The 25,889-nt window shown below is 41.6% G+C and overlaps 1 protein-coding gene across 9 annotated transcripts in view; it reads left to right on the top strand.

Annotated features, from left to right (window-relative positions):
* fbrsl1 (fibrosin-like 1) overlaps positions 1–25,889 on the top strand; it is a 281,436-nt gene that overhangs the window by 99,024 nt on the left and 156,523 nt on the right. For all 9 annotated transcript variants that reach the window (XM_005933319.3, XM_005933318.3, XM_014337109.2 and 6 more), the window contains exon 3: positions 24,390–24,485. In XM_005933319.3, the coding sequence (XP_005933381.1) occupies positions 24,390–24,485 (96 nt within the window). The remainder of the gene's footprint in view (positions 1–24,389; positions 24,486–25,889) is intronic.

The raw sequence follows: 25,889 nt of genomic DNA, 5'->3' as shown, positions 1-25,889 counted from the left end.
AGGGGAGGGCAGAGAGAGAAGAACAATACATTTGACAAGATTCATCAGTAGAGGTTAACCACAAACGGCTGCATGCTAGCTGCTACTATAAATATGACATGAAAAGATAAGATGAAAAACAGCAAACGGAGGAATCAAAGAACATGTCAGAGACTTTCAGAATTTATGCCTCACACAGCATGGGATCATAGTTTGACAAGGCAGGTGTTGGATGTCCTCGAGTAAGACAAACAATGTAAGGCAGTCTTAAAAGTTAAAGTCTTAAATTCTTTGATTAACTGGTTAGTATTCAAAGCATATGTTCACTTTCTAGTACGAAATGCAGTACTGTGCAAAAGTCTTGAGGCACCCCTCATTTCTTTGTATTTTGCTACCAAGCATCCAGACGCAGCTTGTAATTTTTTAAACGTTGTCTTGAGTAACAGTTGTCCCGGCCTTTTGAAGGTCAAAGGTTTTTTTCTTTTTTCTTTTTGGGACATTGGCTGCTTTTTCACTCCAGTCCAGTCCTTATACCTGACCATTTTCAGAGAAATTATTTTGTCATTTGTTGAGCCACTTAACACTGACCTGTGAATCATATGAGAGTAATCATACCAAGTGTTGACTAAAAGGTCATTGTGTAAACTCTGTTTGCATAGATTTCAGTAAATCGTTGGCCCTGTTTCCCATTTTCCTAGAAAAATGGAAAAGAAATGAGGAGTGGCTCATGACTTTGAGAACCTAACTGAATTTATTTTTTAGACATGAAGACAGTCTGGAGACAGACCTCTACTATGGGGAAACATCCATTGCGGGTTCTTCTAGAGTCAAAACTCTTCTATTATGACAGGAAAATAAAACCCACACAATATTTCTGCTGTCAGATCCATGTTTTCGTTTAATTTCATCAGCATGTACATTTATTCCTTTCTTTTTAATGTCATATCAAATATAATCTGAAGTGATTGATTGCACCAACATAACAATATTTAGTGAGTCAATCATGTGATCATTGTAGTGTGTAATGTGCTGCATTATTTTAAATTAACCTAGCATCTTTTTGATTTATTTTGTAAATGCAGCAGTGATTTACTCGGTCCTACAGAAGTTGGTTATTTAATCATAAGAATATATAAAGCTTATTGATTATTACAGCCTGAGGCATTTCTTATCGTGTTTTAGCTTCAGCTTCAAGTCATTTTGAAGCAGTTATTTTAATAATTGATATAACATTTTATGTTGGTGATTTATTGATCTTTCTACGTGCCTGATACATTCTGTCGCTGCTTGGATTGGATATTAAACTGAAGGGTAAATATTTTCCTGGTAATGTTCAATTAAGTCGTGTTTCTTTTCTCGATTTTTCCACCCAGGAGGTGAGAAAGCCCAGTACAAGCTGACCTTACTTGTTAAAAGACATTTTCTAAAGTCCTCAAAGAAGTGGAAACATCTGCACAAATGTTGTTTCCATGGACACCTGTCATGTTTCTGCCTGGCTCCGAATGAGAAAAACAATGTCGGGTTTCTGACCTGAACCAAAGACTAAAAAAGTCAGCAAGCTTCTCTGACTGACAGGGAAGCAGCCTGGGGGGTTGGCTGAGCTGAGCAGGGCTGCTGAGGACTGGGGGTTGAAGACCTTGACTCCTGCACCCGTGGTGTGATGGAGAGACTTGGCCTCGCAGCAAAAAAGAGACGGAGGCTTCTGCTCAAAGCCGAGGTACCTCGGGGAAACATTTTGATGCATGATGGGTGGAATAAAATAAAATGGGATCAACCCGGGCAGCAGCAGTTATTGGTAGAGGGGAGGTGGATGCTGTAGCCCTCTGGCAACACTCAACCTAGGGCTAGCTCTGCTTTCTATCTTCTATGTTTTTCTATATGAAACTCCCACTGGTGCCCTGAGAGAAAACGGGCTGTTTTAAGATGTTCTAAAGAAATACTAGCAGATCGACATATCCGTTTTAACTCAGCTGGGCATTAAACGGGGAAGTGGCTCCCCTTTGAGGAGAACTCACTGACCTTGGCAGGAACTCTGAAGGATCACAGCCAGATTCCTCACTTTCAGGTTTCCTTTTGTGGCTTATTTTTAAGGTGCGTGCTGAGTTTTTTGGTCACTGACTTCATCATCTCATAAAATTGTTACCATGACAGCCAAACCGTTAATCTTTCCAACTCCAGTTTTGTATTGTTTTTTTATTCTCTACTTTATTTGAATCCGTTCTGTCACATGGCTTAGTAATAAGTTGTGTTTGGAGTGGACTGTGACAAACTGTTTCTTTTATAAATACTGCTCTCTAATGGATGAAACTACCTTGGTGCACCATTTCCAACTGATCCTATGTGATGGTTTGTTGCTCCCTCAGTGACTCTTTCTGCCAAAGTAGAGATTCCACGAAACAAGGGAGAGGCGGTGATCCAGCACATTAACCGGAGAGGCCAACTCATTGTTTCATCTCACTAGCTGTTTAGCCTTGGCTGCTAGGTGGCTCCCACCTGGCCCCAGTGGGGTTGTGACTGCTGACGGTTGGCCGAGAAGTCATGGCCACAGATTAACTCTGCTATTTATGGCCCGAGCCCGTCTAACTGCTGCCCCAGAGATGGGAAATATTGCTCACTTAGCAGGATTACTGGGTGCTGTAATGCCCCAAAGGCCTGCTTTATGGCAGGCCATAAATGTTCCCAGGGAGAGGCAGCGAGAGTCGGATTGATTAGCGCTCCGGACGAAAGTCGATCTGTTACCCACGCCCCACTGGGGAAGACTGTGATGGATGCTTCCGGGAGGTGGAGAGAGGCAATGAAAGGGAGGGGAGGGCACTTTGCTCTGCACCATGCCAGTCCTACACATCCCCACAGTGACACAAGATGGAGGGTTCCTATTGCTCGCAGGGCCGCAGGAGGTTGTCAGGCAGTCACAGAGCTATAGCCACTGTATGCAGCGGCCCTTTGCCATCCCACTGGCAGACAAATGAAGAGGCGACCTTGCCACATGCTGCCATTTACCAAAGTCCCCCTTGACACCTTGCATCCCCCGGGCATCTGTCATTTCAAAAGATAGACCCCAACTGCACCCCACACCCCCTTTGGGGCAGTCATTTGCTGCAGTAGACAGTCTGATATACACACAGCAGCAGGCCTTTTTTGCCTTACTGGATGTCATTATTGCGCGGTTACAAGAATATATTAATGTGGGGAACAAGCTGGAAAAACAATGTGTTGCTTGCAACCTTATACTAAACATAAAAATCGAATCAATGAATGAAATAATAAACACTGACTTTAGTCAAGAAACAGAAGGATCCACTTCCAGCCGACTTCTTCAACTCAAAATGGTTGTTTTAATGTGGATTATCTCTGGTTTTCTGATATGTTAACTTATACTATACTACTATTTCACTCGCTGGGCCCACTTCCTCATTTGAGGTTTGACAGCGTTTTAGTAGGTAAAGGTGAGGCTTTGACATGAATTGAGCTGCGGTTTGGGGAAGGCCTCGAAGGGGACTGGCGACGGCTCCCGGGCCTGGCAGATCCCCGTGTACTGAAGAGAAATGATGAAGTTAAAGAATTGAGAACAAGGAAGGAGGGAGGCATGTAAACAAGAATGAACAGCTTGCAGAACTGGGGGAACCTATATCGATGACAACTGGAAAGAGTGTGTTTGGAGGCGTGGTCCTGCTCCTGAAATAATCTAAATGGACTTGTGTTACATTTCAGTAATGACTGATTTGACATTGTTAGTTCTGGGAGTATAGCCTGAAATGTATAAGCTTCACGTAACTATAATTTATGGCAGAGTTGTTTTTGGTCTACTTGTTGCACAGTCTTCCTCGCTTAGATAATGATGCCCCGTAAAGACTCTATGAAGACTTAGTAGTTTGTCTTAATGTACCAGTAAATAACTTTCTGTTTTTCTTTATTTGCTCTTCTGTACAAATCCACATTAAGATTGATCAAAATCTACAAATTAGTTTGAGTGTTTAGCACATAACAGCTCAGTTAACACAGCATCTGTAACGAGCCAGTGCCAGAGGCAGTAAATACTACAAAAATAACAGCATGAAAGCTAAGTGGTAGGACAACATGTACCAACTCTCTCTCCCCAGGTAGTACTGATTTCTTACAACATGGCGCTATGCTCGCCACACCTCTCACCTCATCCCTCTGGCTCCCTGCTGTTCTTCAGTCTCCCTGACATACCTACACAGTTGGACTGCAGCTGCCCTTATACGAGCCTTCCACTGGTTTCAATATTTTCCAAATGACTGATTTGAGATTTTGGCTGCACGTGTGTCTAGTTTTTAAAATATGTGTGATTTATGCACAATTGTGTATAATGTGCAGATTTGCATATGTATGTATTGTGTGCACACACACGTGCGCTCATACAAATCAGTATGGAAATGATTATGCATATGGGAAAAGTGCAACTGAGAGTGCCACAACATCACCAACGGTTTTTCATATTGTTGGCTGTTGTGGCAGATAGCACGATGAAAGGCATCAACAAAGAGCTGACGGAGCTCTGCTTGTTGAGTTTATGTGTGCTTTTGTCTTTTCTTCCAACTAACACAAAAATGTTTTATGTTATTTAGTAGACTGGACGCTCTGGGGAGCCTGCCTTTCATTCTGATGCAAAGTCCCCATGACTTACATCTGCTATTGAATTACTAAAAGAACCACATCAGCAGGTGTTTTGGTTTTGTTTCAAACTGTGCTTGTGTGCCAACTTTGGTTTATGCAAAAATAGTTGAGCCCTTTCCTCCACTGCACCAGCCCTTTATAAACTTACACAGTGTAGTAGCTATACAGTTAGACCGCCATTAATTTACTGCTCTTAACTTCATAATTTGCAGTGTTTCTTTGTTCCTACAAGTGACAATCCAAGCATGTGTTTTTGCCACCATGCTGGGTAGGAGTTGCTTTTCTTGTTTAATGTGGTAAATCACAAGAGAGCGGGAAAAAATGCCTGTCACACAGATAAAGCTGATTACAATGCTTATCAGATACATGCACATAATTATAGTCATAATGCAAATGGAACAGCAGTCAAGATAACACAAAGCCTCTCCACCATCAAAAAGCATAGCATGTGATGAGGAGATAGCGTATCATAACTGGCAACTGTTTTTGGTAAGACAAAGCAAGCATGTCATGAAGTAACAAAGCATGGCGCATGGCAGGAATGCTGGTCACTAAGCAGGAAAATCCCCTTAGTGGCTGTTTCCATATCTGGACTATTTGTGTACTCGTTACTTCTGAGTATGTTTTGCATTGTGAAAGGTTTTCATCATCAGTATTGACTTGCCATTGGTAGTACTCAGCTCTTGGTGTTAGATGTAAGCCTACAGAAGCCCCTTTAAGCTTGGAAAAGCCTCCTGGTCTCTGCTTGCATTCAGAATGTCCTTTCTTAACACTTTGAAATGCACTGCTGCTGTTACTGTTATGTTTGGAGCTTAATAGGCCAGCCTCATGATGTCACCCAGAAACTCTGGGCAGAGATTGGATTAGATTATTAAATTGAGAACTGGAAGCTTAATATATTTATGTACTTATATTTATGCCCCGCAAAATTTCTGAAACACTGTTCACCTGATGTGTAGCTGTCAAAGTGTTTTAAAATTTGGAACCAAACAAGTGCAATAAAAAAAGATTTTGTGGAGGTGGACACATGATAAAAATTATTTTTGCTGCTTATCTGGATTGGCATATTTTCTTTGGTATTTGGTAACTCAAATCAGGTCACAGACAAAATCAAACTAGACAAGATCAGACAATATTTTATTTATTCAGCCTATTGTTTTTATGGCGTCAGCTGTGCATGAGAGTCATGCTGGTCACACCAGCAGATGCCTGTCAGATAGAGGCACAGACACAGGTAAGCATCCTTACAGATAATAGGTCAAAGCCTTTTACACGGTTACGATAAAAACTGTCACATAATATCCGTGCGTAACCTGTTTGGTAGTATCACAGCAGCAATCCAGCGCACAAAAGAAAGTAAACCGATGCTGATCCCCGAGTCATTCTGGTTCAGCTCCTGTGTTTGTTCAATAACATCACCACTTGCATAGTTTATTTCTCCAACAAGGCAGATGTACTTCTGACTCTTTGTTATTTGTCAGCAAAATGATTTGGAGCCTACTGAGCTGAACTTCATTATGATGGAAGAAATAGTCCTTTAAAATGGGATGTAGATCACTTAGGCATAGGGCTCGACATAGGTTTACACTAATAGTAACAGCGCAAACACTGTAGAGTTATACCTCTTCAGTGTTTGACTTAAATAAATAAACAGAGAAGAGAGGAAACATGCTGCATGCTAAAAGAATACAAAATTCATCAGTTGGCAAAGGTCATATAAAACTGCTGGATTAAGATAAATCATAAATTAATTGGGGCCTAAGCAATGAAAGTAGGGCATATTGATATTATTGTTTATTAGTATTATTATTTCTAAAAATAAATAAATACATACATTTTTGAGTGCCTAAACATCCTTGAAAACGGACGTTTTGCATGTTTCAGAAATGGTAGAAAAAAATGTGTGTTTTATAGGCACAGAGTTCAAATTAGTCTGTACCACCCCCAAATCACTGAACAAGTACTTTAAGACTCATGTACAAAATTTGGTACACACAACATCCCTGACACTTTAACAAACTCCTCCTACAGATTTTATTGGATGAACCTCGAGCTTAATTTTGCCATGGCTTCCACTAGACCTTGTTCATGACATATGCCAAGCATTTGAGTTTTCACTGAACGGTGTGTTTGGGGTACCATGGCAAATTTCAGTCATTCACTGAAATACGTTAATGTAATTCACATCACTTTGTCAAATCTGGCCCACACTTCACATGTGTGATGATAAGAGTCCCAGCCTGAACACAAATGCATACCAATATTCATGGTGATATCATAATATCAACAGTGATAGTCAGAAGGAAATGACATGTTTAAATGTATCAGTGTACTCCTCCTGCCTACCATATCCTCTGATCACCATCAGAAACAAGAAAAGGAGGGTCTCTTAAAGTTTTTCCGCTCTCAGTGTTGTTATGAGTACTAGGTAGGCTTTGATGTGGCATCGATCAAACCCAGATGAGCAGACATTCACATCCCTGTAAAAACACACTGGGGATATAGACGTAGAGCAATGTGCCATGTTGTGTTTGCTTTGTGAGCTCCCTAAGGCCTGACCTCCCAGCTCCATTTATGAGGACCGTTTACACAAGGGAATAATTTGTAATATTCACTCGGGGCTTTGGAGAAAGATTAGTGGGACAAAGGGTAAAAAAGGGATCAGCAGTTTGTTTTGCTTGATACAAACTGTAGTGGACGTTTAGTTTGTTTAAGTTCACCCTTTCTGTAACGCGAAATAAAGGGCTTGAAAATAAAAGTCACACGTACTTCAAAAAATGTGGAGAAGTAGAGAATCTGATTTTTGACTATCCAATAGTCACTGTCTGGAGTCGGTAGACGGCTACTTTGAAGAGGATAGTGGTTGTAGCCAGGCTGAACACTGAAGTTGTTCCACTCTTGAAAGCATGTCAATGTATCTATACGAACTACTCCTGGTGTTTTATATTCAACATATTATATGAGGGGAAAAAGTAGATGTTCGAGTTATCTGGTTGGGTATTGGCTTCCATAAAGATGAAATGCAAGAAACAACATCAAAGAATACACCACTAAGGACTCTGAAAGTTGTTCAAGAGGTTGCACAACATCGATTGGACGTTTGGTGAGATTGGCCATGCATGTCTATGTAGCACTCAAAAGGGAGGACTAATACAGGCACTGAAACTGGTTTCCTGTTTGCTCTAACTGTAGTTGTATTCATGAACCATTTTGTAAATATAAGGTACAAGCTTATATAAATTAATATTCCATAACTTCACTATAGACGCTCCTAACTCTTTATACCTTTAGCTGGCTCAGCTACTCTATAAACCTTATTTTCAGACTTGAAAGGTGGACGACTGGTTCATGTGCTGGTCTCCTAAACCTGGATCGAGAACAAGAACTATTGTTGGTGGAGTTGAAGTTTAGCTGCAGGACGGAAAACTCACAAAAGAAGTAGCTCAGTATGTTGCTCAGCTGCTTTATTTGTCACCAAGTGCTTTGCAAAGGAGAGCATTATAAACTGTATTACGTCTGTTTAAGTGTGTGTGCCGGTGCTTGTTTACTTTTGGGGGGTTTTATGAAGTCATCCGTTTAACTTTAGTTGTGACATTTTTCTTAAGGATACGAGACTAAGACTTAGTGAACTCAAAGCACATGTTTTTTTGCAGCACTGACCCTGGTAGATAAATATACACCTGTAATAATCCTACACATTAATCCACAGTGAAGATACACATATATAGTGATTGCTAAGAAAAACTCAACTCTTAGCATTTGTTTGCCCATGTGGTGGCATAGAAATTAATCTTAGAGCTTTTTGATCGCCATAAGATGCTGCATTCAAAGCAACTTCACTTAGTATTGAAATTCCAGGCAAACATGCTCTTTGGCCTTGCAGCTGCTGCAATGTAAAAAGATAAAGAGAATGAAAAAAAGCAGAGGATAAAAAGCTTTCTATCCCTGGAAGGTCAAGTAGACAGACAGCTTTACTATCTCTGTGACAATGGCTCTAGCAGAGATTCACTGAACAGCACTGTGATAGAAATCGCAGACAGGTAATGGTGGAGCTGGAGAAGGAGTGGGGGCTTATGGGAGTAGTTTTCCTCACACTACTGCTACCCTATAGATTTATGTGATTGGGTCCACTGTCTCCCTCCCTTTGATGAAATTCAATAGCTAGACTGTATGCTAAAGTGGTTCTAAGCTTTAAAACAATTCCTGGGTTTTTTGAAAGGTTATGATCATCTAAATCAGGGGTCCCCAATCCCAGTCCACGAGGGCCGGTGTCCCTGCAGGTTTCAGATGTGTCCTTGATCCATCACAGCTGATTTCAATGGATAAATTACCTTCTCAACATGTCCTGAAGTTCTGGTAATGAACTAATCATGTGATTCAGGTGTGATGACCCAGGGTGAGATCTAAAACCTGCAGGGACACCGGCCCTCGTGGACTGGGATTGTTAAATCTAATATAGCTGTAAGTATATGTGTAATGCGTTTGCATCATCAAAGTTGAGAATGGGCTGATGCATGAGTCATTCATAAGCAATCGGCACCATCCTTTGAAAAATAATATTTGTCGTCTATTGAGTGTGTCTGATGCAGCTATTAAGCTTCTTACTTGGCAATGTTGTAGCATAGTCTTAAACAGGAATTTAGGAGTTTCTGATCCAAGTTTTTTTTTGTGATTGTTGTCAAAGCAGAGCACAGGTAATTGTAACGCTGACTTTGATGACTGTAGCCCACTTTTTTGCTCTGTCCAGCTCGCTGCTGCTTTGTTATGGACGTAAAGCCTGTATATGTAGGCCTGGCTGGTTAGCAGATTAGGTTACGTGAGATTTAAGGCAGATCATTTGATCTCCTGCATCTTTATCTGATAAAGTCCAAACACATTACAGTAGCTGAACTGTCGTGGCTGCTTTCATAATGGAATATGCTTCTAGAGGCATTTGTTTACGGTTTAAGGGGCAAAAATGCAGCATGCATTGCACTTTTAGTCATTGTGCTTTTGAGTTTAAAGAGTTTATATTATCCACTGAGTGGCTTTTGTCATTTGAATTTACTGCCATAGGGATGGCTGCTAGGGGACCTATTTTACCTACTTAAAGCCTAGAAGATGCATTATTGTCCATTCAAAAAAACTGATGAACAGAAACTCTGAGATTTAGCAGTTTGGGGTGAAGATGTATTATTTCTGCTGTGGAGCTGATAAAATGGAGCTTCCTAAACGTGTTGAACCTTGTGAAAGGAGTTTTGGTTCCTGTAGTTAGTGTCTAAATCTAACGAAACAGCATGTGAAAATGAAAACAGATAGTGAGTCTAAACTAATTTTAGCCCAAAGGATGGGTTTCAGGTGTAATGTGTGACAACACGTTTTGTCCATGTCTTCTTATGATGAGGCTTGTTCAAAATCTGGTGAGCAATCCAAAGAGGTTAGCTTTAATCTAAGGGACTTCTCAGTTCGAAGTTCGTACCTGTTCAGTTCTTCACATTATGAAACTTGTGCACTGACCTTGAACAATCTCTTGTTTTGTTTGCGTGGTGAATCTTATGTGCTTATGTTTTAACTGTTGAGGGCCTTGATTAACATTAGCAGGGTAAGAGGATCAGGACCTTTGTCGCTGTCTTCAGAAGAATGTCATGCCGTTGTTCTGGTTGGGGTTACTGCGTGTAGTTGATCCTCCTCCATCATCCTCCAGGCCCTCCCACCAGCCCCTGGTCCAGCCTGGGACTTTGAAGGCTAGCTGTTGAGATTCAGCAGACAGACGCCTCCTCGGGGGAACTGACATCATTAGAGCAGAGAGCAGATCCGAGCTTCTCTTCCGCTTCAACAAGGGAAAGAGAGAGATAAAGACAGAGGGAGGGATCGAGAGAACGGAGGGCAAAATTTAAGCAATGCAAGGTCAAGATCACGGCACAATTACCCTGGCAGCTATGTGCCCGGGGAGGCCGAAGCCCCTGACTTCTCACCCTGCCAAGGTCGAATGGGCCGCTCCTCGAGACAATAAGCTTCCCAACATCCTCCTGTCATTTCTTCATTCACTGCTCACCTCCCTGCTCCTTCTTCTCCCACTTGGTAGTTCATATGCTGTGAGCTCTTGACATTCATTTGCAAGCTTTTACACATTGTGTTTCTTACAACTAGGTTGCGTTTGTGTGTTAAATGACTGTTACTGACATCAGTTGGTTCCACACGCACACGTCTGAACAAAGCCACTTTATATGACAGAGACAGTGCTGGCATTGTGTTGTCTTGGAGACACGGAGATGTATCCTGTAACTCGAGAGTTTCGTAAGTATATGTGTTGATGTGCACGGTGTCGTATTAAGGATGTCTGTGCTGCACTGAAGAAAATGTGGGTGCTACTGAAACCAGTTGTCTCATGTCCAAAAATTAGTGTGAATCAAAACATTTCAGAAACTTCCTACATGTTAATCTTGTTTGTGCATCTTAAGATCTGCAGGTTAACTGAGAGCTCATGCATGAATCATCCAGGGCATCCACATTAAACTGCAAAATACAAGACAATTATACCACATGGAAACAGGCCTCCGCAGTTGCCAAATATTTGCCTTAGCTCAGTTTGCTCTCGCTTGGAATTTTTTTCAAGCAAAACAAATATTGCAATTTTAAAGCTTCAGCAACAAGGAGAGCAGCATACTTTGCATAAAATAATGCAGCTGCGTGACATTGTATGATGTAGTCAGACAGGTAATGAAATCACTCAATTCCACAACAACAAGAGGTCAGGTTAGTATTCAATTAAGCCACATCAGTGTATAACACTTTTCTGCAGCACAGATTTACATTTAAACTTTAGTCAAATCCTGTGGACTGTTCCATATGTTCCTAATCATGGACGGATATAAGCGGCAGCTTTGCTGTAGTGGCCTAGCTAATTACAATGCACAGTTATCCTCCTTTGTACACTTATTAAATAACTATTATCCCTATTAACACAATTGACATGATCCTCTTCTGCCAACTACAGCCTCAACAAGCTGCGCCTGTCAGATCAGCTAATGTTGCAAATATGCTTTCACGCACACAAACGCACAGAAAAGAAACACACAGTGCACAGGCACTCACAGATAGCAACGCTCAAATCCCCACACATGTCAGCATTTTGAGGGATCATATAGATGCAAATGCGACCGTGTAATTGCACGAGCAGTAGATCTGCGCTCTCAAGGCTCGATGCTGTCATGTCAACGGCTGATCCCATCTGGTTTTCAGCATTTCTTTTTTTCTTTTCCAAGACCTGATTTCCATACCAACCCAAAGCTTTAGAATCCTCTCATCTTATCTGCTTTCCCTCCTCCCTTTTCCTCCTCCTCCTCCTGTTCAAACTCCCTTTAAAACCTGTGTCTTCAGGTCCAAGCAAGAATGATAGGACTGACAGCAAATAGACACATGTCATAGTCAAACACCGAAATGACAGGGAGGAAGCCTCTAGCATAGTTTAGGTTCTGCTCTTCCCTTCTCTGTTCCACTCTCTGTTCCTGACGTCTTTCATATCTGAAATACTTTTTTACTCTTTTCATAGGTGCATTATAGTTCTGTGTGGAGTAATCCACAGTTCTGTCCAACCTCTACCCTTCTCTTTACCACTTTTTAATCTACTATTGGTCTCCACCCAATTTCCTTCTCTTATAAATGACTCTGTCTTCTCACTGTCTTTTTGACCCTCCATCCTTCACATTTTTGCATGACAGGTACACAGGCTGCATGCTTTCTGCATCTGGGCTTATAAGGATTTAAAACATTCCGTATGCAGGCCTGTATGTAGAGGTAGATAAATGCCTGTGTGACGGCACCGTAATGCGTTACCAATCTACCAATTTACTGCACATCCAAAGAGAACGATGATCCTTTCCTTGGGAAAAACGACTTGGCTATAAGGGCACTTTAGGAGGAGGAATGAGCCAAATATGTGTTTGTTTTTATTTATTACTGTGATTTTGGAATATTGTTCTTTATATATATATAAAGAAATACCATTTTATGTCTTATTTGTATATTGATTATTTAAAGGATATCTACACAAAAGGAGATTCCAAGAAAGTACAAGATTTCTGCTTTTTTATTAACTATTAACTATTATGTTAACTTAAGCAGCTTGCTTTTGCAAGAATACACAAACATAACAGAGAACTATACAAAGGGTATTTCCTGTAAACAGTGTTATTAAGTATAAGGTGGAATCCATTTTTATAGTGAAACTATGCTGTTAAATTGTTGTTTAAAAAATAAATCCTAAACAAAACTTACGTCAAGAACATTTTAATTCGGCGTTTTCATTAGAAACTAATAATAACTAACCTAACTAACCTAATAATAGGTTAATAGTTTCAATGATAATAATTAAACTTTAAAGTCATTAGTTTCTTTCTATTGGCATGGTAGTTAGCACTGATGCCTCAGCGCAAGAAGGTCCTGGGTTTGAATTCGCCATCTTCGGGTGCCTTTCTGTGGGGAGTTTGCATGTTCTCCCCCTGCAGGAGGTTCTCTGCAGGTACTTCAGCTTCCTCTCACAGTCTAAAAACATGCAGTTAGTGGGGTTAGAATAACTGGTCATTCTAAATTGTCCATAGGTGTGAATGGTTGTCTGTTTCTCTGTGTTAGCCCTGCGACAGACTGACAGCCTTTCCAAGGTGTACCCGGCTAGGATAGGCTCCAGCCCTCCATCACCCCTCAGCAACCCTGAATTGGATAAATGGAAGAAGATGGATGGATGATGGAAACTAATAACTTACATGATTGCATTGCTCCATTTAGTATCCCAGTAAACTATTCCTCAGTTCATCTATCTGCAAGTTGGGCTTGTTGGTCTGTATTAGAAGACATTACATCTTCATCTTGATATAATGTGCTTATAGACTCCGGTGAGCAGAACCAGACTGCTGTCATAACATCTTCATTGGCTGTGTTAAATTCACCTGACATAAAGAGACAAGCTTTACACAGTTTTACAGCATAAATGGCCAATATACATATACATACACACATATACATACACACATATACATACACACATATACATAGACAATTGTTTTTAGTCAGGGTCTGTGCCCTTTCTAAGCTGCTGCCCGAGTCTTCATCTTCTTCTTCTTCTTCTTCAAATACCTAAAGTTACACACATGCACACACACATACACACATACCACAGATAAATGCATATGAGTGCGCCAATACACACAGCACTCCTACCTCCCCTTCCCCACCTTCATCTAACACATAACACTTCCTGCAAAATTTACTGGTACTGTGTGCTATGCAGGCATGAGATAACGTCCCAGAAGTTTTCCAAGGGCAGGGCCAGCGCTCAGACATCAGAGGGAAGCAGCGTCGAACCGAAGCTGATTCATTACATGTGTTGCATCTGCCTCCTATTAAAAAGCCCAGAGCACTCTGGCTGTCTCTCCCGGTCTCTCTCTCACACTCTTTGACTGCAAACTACCTCGCGAATCCTTCCATTTACCTCACCTCTCTCTCTTTCGAAAACTCCCTCTTTCTGTCTCTTTCCTCTTAACTTTCAGTTACCTCTGATGACATGCCTCACCTCCTCACAAGTCTCACAGGTTAGCTCTAGCATACGTTGCTACAGCACCAGGACTTAAATGTCCAAATATTACACAGCTTCTTCGTGTTTTTTCCTTCACTTTATTGCCTCATAGTTAGCTCTGAATAAAATTCAAACATTGTGTGTTCTTTGTTCTCCTGAGTCTGTCTGTTATTAGGTTTAAGATTCTTGAACTGGCTTTGGCGGTTAGTTTTCCTGTGAGCTGTCTTAGCTTCTGCTGCTGTTCATTGTAACTGGAGCCCCATGAATATACTCATAATAATATATTATGTTGCAGAATAGATTCTTATTACAGGCATACTGGTGCTGATATGTATGTCAGCTGTAAAGTAAAAGGTTTACACACTAAACAAGTAAACAAGATACAGTTAAGATCATTTAGGATCAGCTTCTTGGTCACAGCTCTTGAAAGGGGACTCATTTTAAATCCAGAGAGCCAGCACAAGAGCATGATTCAGAAATATTACTCATTTTATACTTTCCCTTTATGCAGTCCCATAGCTCATCCTCTGCCCCGTGCTGGTTGGCCACATATTGATTAGAAAATATGATATCACCCCGACATTCCTGTTGATGACCTATTGCTCCAACCAACTGAAGAACACAGTCTAAAGTTAAACCAACTAAAAGTTTAAGACTCTTCTTCAACTGTCTATCTTTTAATGACTTGCTCATTTCCTTTTAACCAACAATCTCATCTTCAGTGTTTTAATTATGCTGCAGTGAGTGATAGGTATTTTAAGTTGTGTGTGTGCATGCGCGCGTGTGTGTGTGCTTTCGGTGAATTTGTTAAAAGGAGCCTTTTTGCAGTGCGAATGTCAGCTTCAACTGATAATTATTTCAGATTACATTAGAGGAAATTAAACATTTCTTATAGTACGTGTGAGGGTGACAAAGTTATCAAGTGCAGACACAGGAGAGAGTGTGAATGTTGCACTTCCAAAAATGTAATTTTTACAACTAATAAGATCATTTTCAAGTGTTAAAAAATAATTAATGGTTTCACGGCAGCTGAATGGTCTTTGCCCATGGATCAGTGGTGCACAGTGCCCTGTGTGTAATTTATCAGAGGCAAATTAAAATGTAGAAATCAAGTCATTTATTAAAAAATAACTTGATCTTTGAAGAAACTGGGGTTAGGCTGAGAGCAGTGACTAGAATGTTATACATTAATGATAATACTGATAACTGCTGTCAGTACTTTTGTTTATTGCGTGACCTTCATCTGGATTTGCTTCATATTTACAGAGAGCAGTTCTGGCTTTGATTTTCAGTTAACTTGTGAGTTCAAGTTGTGAAAATCTCCGTGTGTAGCCAAACACTGTGTGTCATTACGACATCTGTCTGGACCACTGAGCTGTCCCGCCAACAGACTCTTATCAGCTGATAAGACTGTTTACACCAGTCTTATCTCTGTCCACTTAAGGGCGATGTAGTTGAGAGTCATAAGTGATAAATCCATTCCACTCAAAACCTTCGGCACAATTTTCCATCCTACCGTTATTAGAGTCAACACTCACTATAGGCAAAAAGCCCTCTTTATTTACTGCATGTATCTTTTACAATACTGAATTATGATGTAACTAAGACATAAGGAACTCATTTGTAACATATGTTCTGCAGTGAAAATGCCTCCAATCAGTCACACATCTCTGTTTGAGAGACATAATGTTACGTGTAAACAGTTCATTTTTATTCTTATTTTCTGATCTGTTGGAGAGAATACAGATCTATTTTCACTTTAACTTGGCGATTGGAAAGGACGGCTGAGACGGCTGTAAAGGCACACACACCTGAAAATGAATGAATAAATCATTTTCTCTCTTACGCTCCTAAAGGTTTAGCTGAACACAAAGTGCAAATGTGGCATTTCCAGCAGCATGTACCACAACCTGAAATTGGTTTACTGAGACTTTGAACGTGCCCTTTTTCTTCTTTTTTTTTTTGAAAGTCAAAGTGAACTTTGACTTGCAAATGATTATGCAAGTTGGGGAAAAATAAACAGCCTCCAATATGATCACCATTTGAATTTTTCTTGTAAGCATGCATAAGAGCTTTGCGAACCTTTGTACACCGAAGTGGAAGCTGTGCGTGTCTCGCAAAAAAACAAGAAATAAAGAAGAGGCTTCACAATTGGAGAGCAAGACGCAGATCCACAGCACTGCTTCCTTGTTTTCCTTCCAATAACATCATTAGCATTTTGACATCATCCTCCTAATTGTTGTTTGTAGCTTTGAGAAATGGTTGCCTTGGAGTGAGAGTTGAGAGGGAGAGGAGGGGGCTGGGGTGTTTCCGCTGTAAGGGGCTTATCTGTTCAGGACAGATACTGTTCCTATGGTCTTGGCTGACAGGTAAGGTGTGTGTGCGTGTCTGTTGGTTGCAGTTGTCAGTGAACCCCGGGGACAGGTGCTGAGGGATAGGTTCGTATTTGGGAGCAGATGCACCTCCCCTTCCTCCTCTCTTGCCTTGTTCCCTCACTCCCCCAGGAGGCATATGGTGAGAGTGATTGGAGAGACCCAGGGCCCAGAGGGAATGCTCTTCTCCCCAGTTCATCTGTTTTAGATGGGGCCCTGCGGGACACTCAGGCTCTCCTGAGGTCCCCGTTGGCTGGGAATCAGGCCGAGTAGGTGGCTCTGCTTTCAGGTTGACTGCTTTGTTACAGTGCGGGGCGGTTGCAGTGGCCACCCCTGTTAGCTTTACACTCGGCTGCATTCTACACTGCAATTTTGTGCAGAGGACACAAATGGCTAATAGGTCACACCTTCTCATTTGTTTGCACAGTACCTCATTTAAATGCAGCGTGGCTTTTAATCTGCCGACTCTTGTCATGTCCTGGCGTCGGCGCTTGGAATGGAAACACCATCACAGGCTCGTATTTGTAAACCAGCTTACAAATGTGATGTAGTTCTGAGTGCAGTAGGAGACAGCGTTATGGGGGCATTTTAGGACTTGTATAATATGTGTATCCCTTTTTATGTGGTCATTTATTATAAAGTGAGCTCTATGAATAATGTATGATTAAAAGCTGTAATGGATACACTGGGACTCGTCAAAATAAAAGCAAAAATCCATTTGCGCTCCCTGTAGTAAATCCACTTGCTTGTCCTTGGGCTAATTTCCAACTTGGGACTTGGTGGGGGAGTGAGTGCATGTATTGATAGCGATTCAAGGGAGGGAGGTGTTGGTTGTGCTGTGGAGGGAGAGGGGGAGAGAGGGGGAAAGTGAAATAACGCATGGATGAGGAACAAAGTCAGGAATACCTCTCTTTCTCTCTCGATGCATCCTTCCTTTATCTCACTCGCGTACAGAGTCTCTCTCCTTGCCTCTCTCCTGTCTGTGTGTCTCACCATCGTATAGCTCCTTTCCCTGCCTCCAAGCAGCTGCCACTTCTGTGCCTGAAGAAAATGAAGGCAGATGAATCAATTTGGCCTGTGGCCCTAAAGTGCACTTGTCTGCGCCCCAGCTTGGGCGGGAGGGATAATGAGCCGATAGATTGAGCCGGTGCCGGAGCTCGGCACTGAGCGCGGAGGTGCCTTTGCCTGCCGCACCACCGGGCCACCCTCACACACATACACGATCCCAGATAGACACACGCACACACACATGTGCTCCCTGAGCAGCGGTAGCAGCCTGTTGTTGGGTTAATGGGGGTGAGGGTCCTTTGCGCAGGACACTTTTCAGAACAAATTAGAGGAAGGATCTCTATCAGTCATCTTCAGGCCTTCTTGTATTGCCCCTCATCTCCTCCTCACTGTGCAGGGGAAGCCCGTAGAGAAGAATAGCAGAAAGAAGGGAGTGTGTGTGGGAGGCAAGGTCCAAGATCTTAGGGTAATGAGGACTGACACTGGAACAAGGCCAAAGCACAGCCTCCCTCAGCACTGTTGACAGGTGACGGCAGGCTAGGGAGAGACAAGGCAGAGCGAACAGAAGAACTGGAGCAAGGAGAGGAAAATCGAGGGCAGAGCTAACAGCTTCTTTGATTCAAGGAGGGAAAAGGTGGGAGACCACGCAGTCATTCGATGCCCCCATAAAACCCCCTGCAAGGTGAAGAAGGAGGGAGGATCAAAGGAGCAGTACAACAAAGCATCACCCGCGAGCCTCCTGCCAGCTCCCTGCTGACAAGCTGCCGATTGATAGACACTGCAGGAAGAGGGCGGAAGAGTGAATGGAAAAAGAAACTTAGCCAAGCCTGAGCAGATATGAGCCACTACTATGTCCATCTATGTCTAACCCTTTCTACGCAGAGGGGCTTTGCGACTTCACCCAGGGTTAGAGTAGTATAAATGAGGAGACCCACGTCGGCCCTACTCAACTTGGGGGGAAATTAAGATGCTGGAGGGCCTTTTGAAGATAATTAAAGAGCACAGAGCAGCAGCCTCCAGAGATGGTCTGCAGACATGTTCAATACCGAGACTAATGGAGCTAATTTCCAGTACATTATTCATGTAAAACACAGGCCAGCTAAGTGAAGCTGTGTTTTTTTCATCCTATTTCTCTTCTCTCTGTAGTCTTAAGTCATCTCCCCAGTCTCACTCACACACACATTACTGCAACCTTTTCAGATATGGGATACGTAGCATTGTTGTTTGCTCATTGTTGGTTTCATTAACTCTGTTGTCTGGAATTCAGATGCTGGTCATTTAATGGTCTTAACAAACATGGCGTCATTCAGATGCAATCACAAGAGTGACAGAGAGAGGCAGGTTGCATTTGCAATTTTTAGATGGTTTGGGCATCTGACAAGGATGCCTCCTGGGTCTTCTAGGTGAGATGATGCAGGGATGTCCTACAGGAAGGAGGCCACGCTGGAGGAGACTATATCTCTGCTGGTCTAGGAATGTTTCAGCGTACTCCTGGATAAAGTGGAGGAGGTGGCTGGGGAGATGGGGGTCTGGGATCTCTGCTTAGCTAGCTTCCCCTACACCCAGCCCTAGATAAGTGGAAGAAAATGGATGGATGGAAAATACTCAAGTCAAGTTTAAAAACACTTTTGAATAATTAGTTATCCCTGCAGTTTTCACTAAGAGCTGCCAAATGTAGAATTTATAGTCAAGACTCACAAGCTGCTCGTTTGGTATTAACGCTATATGATATTGTGCTAATACAGCCCTGCATCAAATGACCAGTGATGGTTAATACGGCATTACAAGTAACGGCGTTACTAACGGCATTACTTTTTTCACTAACGAGTAATCTAACTAATTACTATCCCTATTGTTACAATACCGTTACTAACAAGAAAATGCGGTCACGTTACTATTTTTCAACAAACAGACGGTTGAAGCTGTGTTCAGCTTACCGCACCTTATATCAGTTGCAGGAAGTAGCTGTAAGTAATCTGGGCGCTACAGCTTTAAGCAGCTGCGGACGGTCACGATCACTGTCTAGCACAACACCTGGAGCTAAGGAGGCAAAACAATCGCATGAGTGCTGCTGTTTGACTGAGGAAGAATAATTTTTTAAATTGTGTTGATAGGCCACGTAAAACCATGATGTAGATGATAAACAATGTATTTCGTCTCGTTTAACGTCTAAGGACAGCGCAGCGAGCACCCTCTGAGCAAAAAATAACAAAACAAAACAAAAAAACACCCTTTTGTGTCAGTGGAAAAATGTACCATGTTGACCAATCAAACAATGATATGACAACATGAAGGGGGAAGAGGGGGAAGTTTTAGGGGTGAAGGCGAGAGAGGGAGAGAGAGAAAGACGTACATATTGAATGCAGAACACCTGATTGTTATATAAATAGTTTGAAATGGTTATAAAAAAAGAGGGTAAAAGGTAAATAGCTGCAAATAACTTTGTTGTTTGCAAAACTTGTGCATATGATTTTAAAATTGACAATTTATATTTGCATTTAAAGTTATGAAATTTGATTCATTAAACATGTTTGTGATGGTTGCAGTAAGAAATATATCTTTTTCTACTCGGTTTTTATGTTTTTTCTGTGATTTTAGATCAGTTGTGTTAATACGGTGTGTCAAAATGAAAACATAACTGTAAATTCAGAAACGTGAGGTTGTGCTGAAAAGAATGACACCAAACAAGGCAAAGTAAATATTTTTTAAAGGTTAAATGTGGAGGGAAAATCAAAAGTGGTTAAAAATGGCCAGTTATACCCTGGAGCCCAGAGGGTTAAACATTTTTTTAAATAACACAATAGTTACTTTTCAAGTAATTCATTACTTTTAGAATCTTGTAGCTCAGTTACTAACTCAGTTACTTTTTTGAAGAAGTAACTAGTAACTATAATTAATTACTTTTTCAGCTAGTCTCTATTACATGACTGTGCTCACAGTTTCTACACACTTCACATAGCATCACAATAAGAACATTTAGTTGCTGCTACAGCCTGATTAGCCTTCCCCTAATACTGTCTGGAACAAACCTAAATAAAGTTTATTTTCACAAAAACTATGTGACATTTCGAAGCAGTGATAACAGTGTTTTCTCTCTGTTTTGCCCAGAGTGGATTTTAAAGACATCATTTAGGAATAGAGAATAGTTATAACCTTGGACTTTGTCACCACTTGCAAGCAGTTGAATTTTAGCAAAGACAATTAGTCCCATTGTCAAGCTTACTAACTTGTCCTTTAACATTAATGAGTATACAACAAAAGAAAAGGGGGAAAAAAACATGAAAGCTATATAGCTGGGAGTTTAGGGCCAATTAAGCACCTCCCCAGACAGGAAATTAGTCCCTCACTTAATCACAGGCAGTCCAAGCTGCCAATCCCTTGTCAGAGTTGGTGAATTCCTGCCTAGATCAATTGCTATCCCATGCAATTGAACAGCAGGTTGGGGAACGGTCTTTGCACGCTACATCATTAACCTAGGTGCCTAATTAGAAGCTGTGTTTTGATCAATAGCCAAATTGATTGCTGACTGGGAAATGTAACCCCAAAGTCCCTGAGGAGATGGAAGCACTTTGGGCACTTTGGGAATGTGTCAGCAACGCTGATGCTGAGTAAACAAAGTATTCAGCGCCAGCACTTGACAGCAACACAACTGTGGCTGTACCTCGACGCTCCGTCTCTACTGACGTGCTTGCCTCCCTGCCAAGGAGGATTGCTCTGTTTGTGCTCTCCTTGAGAGGAGGAAATCAAAAGGGCCACCATCTATTTTGAGATTCAAGGAGTGATTAGGCTGACAGCTAGTTGAGAGAGAGCGAGAGAGACCGAGGGAGAGGCGGGTAGAGGTGGAAGTCAAACCTAATTAGGCCCACCTGCCAGGTCTCTCTTCCTTCCATTTCTACACCCTGATTGCTAGGCGGCAGCTCCCCCCCACTGCTCCTCCATGCTCACCCCACCCTACCCCTATCCTGTCACTATTGACCTCAGCACACTGCTAATGCACCTTGGCCAATCAGCATGCTTGCCCTGGCGGCAGCAGGGTAATTAAAAGGGAATTGTGTCTACTTGGCTTGTGAGCTGGTGGGCACAAGGGTAGACAAACATTCTCTCTCTCTGCCGCCCTGCCTCCCTCCCTCTCTCCCAGCCAGGTGGTACCGTACAGGACCTGTCAGATTAGCTGATGACCCTTTTAATTCTAGCCCAGCCGGGGGCCATAATTGATATTTACCGGGAAAGGTTAATTGTAGCAGTGATCTGCTTAAATTACAGTGGAGATCAGGAGACCGGGGCCAGACACCATACTTGCCACCGGGGGAGCTGCTACACGCAAACTGCTAGTCAAATGGATTACACCCCGCGGCCATTGCTGCTGTACTCCAAGGTGGGGAAGCAGCACGGGACATTGTGATTGGCTGATCCTGCAGCAGCACACAGTCTTCCTTGCTTAGCTCGCCAACCTCCCATCTGGCTGGGAATTTGGTTGCACACCAACTGTGGGACTTGATGGCCTACAATAAAGCAAACCATCCATGTTAGCATTAGGGCTGTCATGTCTTGGTTTCGCCATGATTTTACATTACATCAACTTTTATTTGATATTCTGTATGTGCTAAATAGTAAGTTTTTTTCTCTAAAATGTTATACACATGTCAACATTGTCTGCAGTATTATCTACTCATAGTTCACGTTACCTTTAAGTTTTTGCTTGGTCATTCCGGCCTTTCAAAGTTAGTTTATGGAGCTTTTAGAGCTAACTGAGGAACTGGGCTGGAATTTTAGTCCAGCAGCATATTATTTGCTTTTTCATTTTTCAGCCAAGGTAAGGATATTACAGGTCAGAGCTATTCTGTTAATTTTGCCTACCCAAAGTATGATCGGGTGTGTCCTCACATTATCTAATGTACAGTATGTGATCAAGAAGGTAATGTTATTTCACTCAAGCAGAACTATGCTGACTGGACTTATAGTTAAATAAATCAGTCAAACTCAACACGGAGCAACTGCATTTGCACTGATCCCTTAAATTAAGTAAACCCAGCACAGTTGTGTTTACTTAATTTGCCCTGCTGCATTACCCATGCTGGCTGGTGCGACCAGCACCTGTTGATTGAGGTTTTGCGTTCCAGGTGTTTTTGTTGCAGCCAGTTCGATTTTGCATTTAACCAAAGTATAAACTGACTCTCACACACTCATTGTATTTCCTTTGAAAGGCTGTGTTCCATGGTCAGTTGAACCCATTTTTATTCGACTGTGCTTTACATAGTCACCTGGTTCAAAGTACATTCGACTAAGTTAGAGGAAATAACATGAGCTGGAATATAAGACACAGTTTAACAGACTGTTATAAATGATTAAAAAAACTTCCACTTCCACTGCTGGTTGCAGTTTGACAGGAAACCAAGTGAATGAAAAAGTATTTTAACCCTTTAAAGCCGGTCAGAGCAGGCACGCTCCGTTTTGTGTAACTTACATCTTATGCCATCAGCTTGTCCTCAGTCACGGTTTCCTTCCACATATAGCTTTGCAAAAACTGCATAAAAAGCGCTTGCAGCAACAAAAACATAATATTCCAGAAACAGGCTTTGCCGATCCGATCAGCTGTTTGTAACACTTCCTACGTCCATCAGCGTGAACTATCGCATGTCCGCCATGACCTGCCCGAAACCGGAAGTGACGTCATTTTGCAGAAATGTAGTTTTTTACCATCAGGGCCTCATGAGCCTATACTGGTGTTTTTAAAAGTTATGTTTGACTTTATGACTTCCTGTGTCGTTTCTGGGATGCTGAGGACTCATATTGCACTGCTGGAAATAGTTTAATTTGATGCACATGCTGGGGTTTTTTTGCAAATTTGCACTATAATATTTATTTTCGTTTTTCCTGCAGTGTATAAAAATTGGTGTATTTCAAAAATAAAACTATGAAGACACTTAAAATAAATTTCCTGTGGTGGGAAACTATTTTGTGCAACTTTTTTGTATTTACAGTTTCTCTTAAATTTCTCTAACTAGAAATATATGTTAAGAAAACAAAAACGATTTTCAAATTTTTTGTAGTTTATTGCACTTTTTTGCAATTTATGTAATTACTATGCACTTAATGCATATTATTAAAATTTTGGCTATAATGGTATTATTGATGTATATCAACTTGAAATGCTCCCAGAAATGGCTCCACAACATGTAAAAATATAATATAAGCTCTGGCGGACTTGGTTCTATGGTAGGTCTTAAAGGGTTAATAAATTTCACATATTTGCAGGTAGACCAGAGTTCTGCTATTCTTTTCTCATGTACCATTGTGTGCAATGTATTGTTTTTGTTTTTTACTTTGGTCTTCTTTGCAATTATTGTGTTTGTGTGTCATTTCTGTCAGTCAGATATAAAGTTGGCTAATGCACAACTAAAATCTTTCTAGCGTGATTAAATGTTTGGTGTTATTAGATCTTGTTGCATGGGCTGACACTGAATTGGAAAATGCAGCGATAGAAGGCAATCAGCAATCAACAACCCAGCCTTCTGTACAATTTTAGATGGCATGAATATTAATAGAGGTTTCTATAGTTTGTTGCATTACACAAAGTAGGTGAGACTAAAATGTGCGCCCACCACAGTTATGAAGTACACTTAGCTCTCAACAAGATAGTTTTAAATTGTTGTTTTTTCTCTGGTCTGTGTAAATATTTCAGTCTTCTTCTCTTTGCCATCTTGTTATAGCAAAAAGCTGTTGCAGCTTTTAAATTTGTTTCTGAAAAAAAAATACAATAAGTCAGTGTCTTTGAGTAGTGGCATGGTCGATTATATGACTACATTTTTAGACGATGGCATCATGTCTTGTGTGTTTTGCAGATCAAACCTTTGGCTCTTCATCCAGTCAAAGTTGGCGAGGACGAGACTGAACTCAGTCGACCACACAGGAGCAACTCCAAAGAGCAGCTCAGTGAGGTGAGTCCACAGACGAGACCCAAACTCTAATCTCAGATAGCCTCTTTGTTTTGGGAAGAATGCTAGTTGGTTAATGTGTCTCTGAAGCTTCTCGGTCATCCAGGTCATCGTAGGCTAAGCAGCTTGGAAAGAAAAGCTTCTGCACCAAAACTTAAAGAAGTCCAGATGCTTTTCTTTCCAAGCTCCCAAGGGTAGTTGGTTAACAGCACATAGAAAGGACTGGTCACACAATATCACCTAGTTTACTTGCCATTACGTGAAGCGTGACCAGTTAAATTTAAACATAACCAGGTTCAGCCAGGTGTGGGTCGACCTCACCAACCCCAGAACGGAACGAGTTAAAGGAACGGTTCCAATTATCCCTGCGCCCGCATCCATATGCCAGCCCATTTAGAAGATGAGTAGGTGGCAAAGCAAAATGGAAACCAGACATTGGTTCAGCATAAGGGATGAAATAATGCAATTTAAATACAGGGGAAGTAATGAGAATTTATGCAAAATCCCAAGCAGCTCATTTGAAATGAATGTAGAAATATGCTTCCTAACTAATGCCTGTCAAGCAGGCCTCCCAAACCTAACTAAATTCAATCAGACTGTTCATTTAGCTGACTAAAGCAGGAGGAGCGAGAGAAAGAGAGGAAGAAGGAAAATGTGCAGCTTCCTTTTCCAGCAGGGTTGAAATGATGGGAAGGAAAAAGATTTAAAAGAACTTATTAAATACATTGTTTTAAGTTATTCATATTTCCAACCGAAAATTCAGTCTCGTGAAAAAAAAACAGCCTAATTTTTTCCTATCTTCATTTTCTTTTCTCTAAGCCTCGCTGCTCAGTTTCTCTCATGCATCCCCCCTCCGCACTGTTTTTCTTGAATTTGTGTAAAAGGCTGTCTTTTAATGAAAAAGTCAGGAGGAAGAGGCGGGCTTGTCAGATAAAAGCCCAACGCTTGTTGACAGCTCTGACAGGGATATGCGACAAGCACTAAGAAGGAGGGGGCATGAACGAAGGGGGGCGGTGGAAGTGGTGGTGCTTGCTGTAATGGCGAGGGGTGGGGGGAGAACACGGTTGAAAATTGCACGCTGTAATCGGCGACGGTGTTAGATGTGGCATGTCTCTCTAATCTGCTGCCAAATAAATGGTGCACAGACGTTGATCGCTGTAGCCACGCCATCTATATCAATCCATCTCTCCTCCTCTGCCTGTCTTTATCTTTCTTTTTCTCCTTCCATCTTTTCGTGTTTCTTCGCTGGCTGTATTCCACCCAGTGAAGGCCTGGACGTGACACACAGCGTGTCATTGTCTCCCTTATATTTCTTACTTTTTCAGCTCCATGAAATCTCCACCACCGCACTGAGAGCTCTGCTAATTTTCATAAAATACGCTCCACCACATCAAAGTGGTTCCCCAG

Source organism: Haplochromis burtoni, unplaced genomic scaffold (genome assembly GCF_018398535.1).
Source record: "Haplochromis burtoni strain Fernald_Lab_line unplaced genomic scaffold, NCSU_Asbu1 Contig_166, whole genome shotgun sequence".
Lineage (NCBI taxonomy): Eukaryota > Metazoa > Chordata > Actinopteri > Cichliformes > Cichlidae > Haplochromis > Haplochromis burtoni.
The sequence above is the reverse complement of the archived record's forward strand: the minus strand, read 5'-3'. Positions and strand labels throughout refer to the sequence as shown.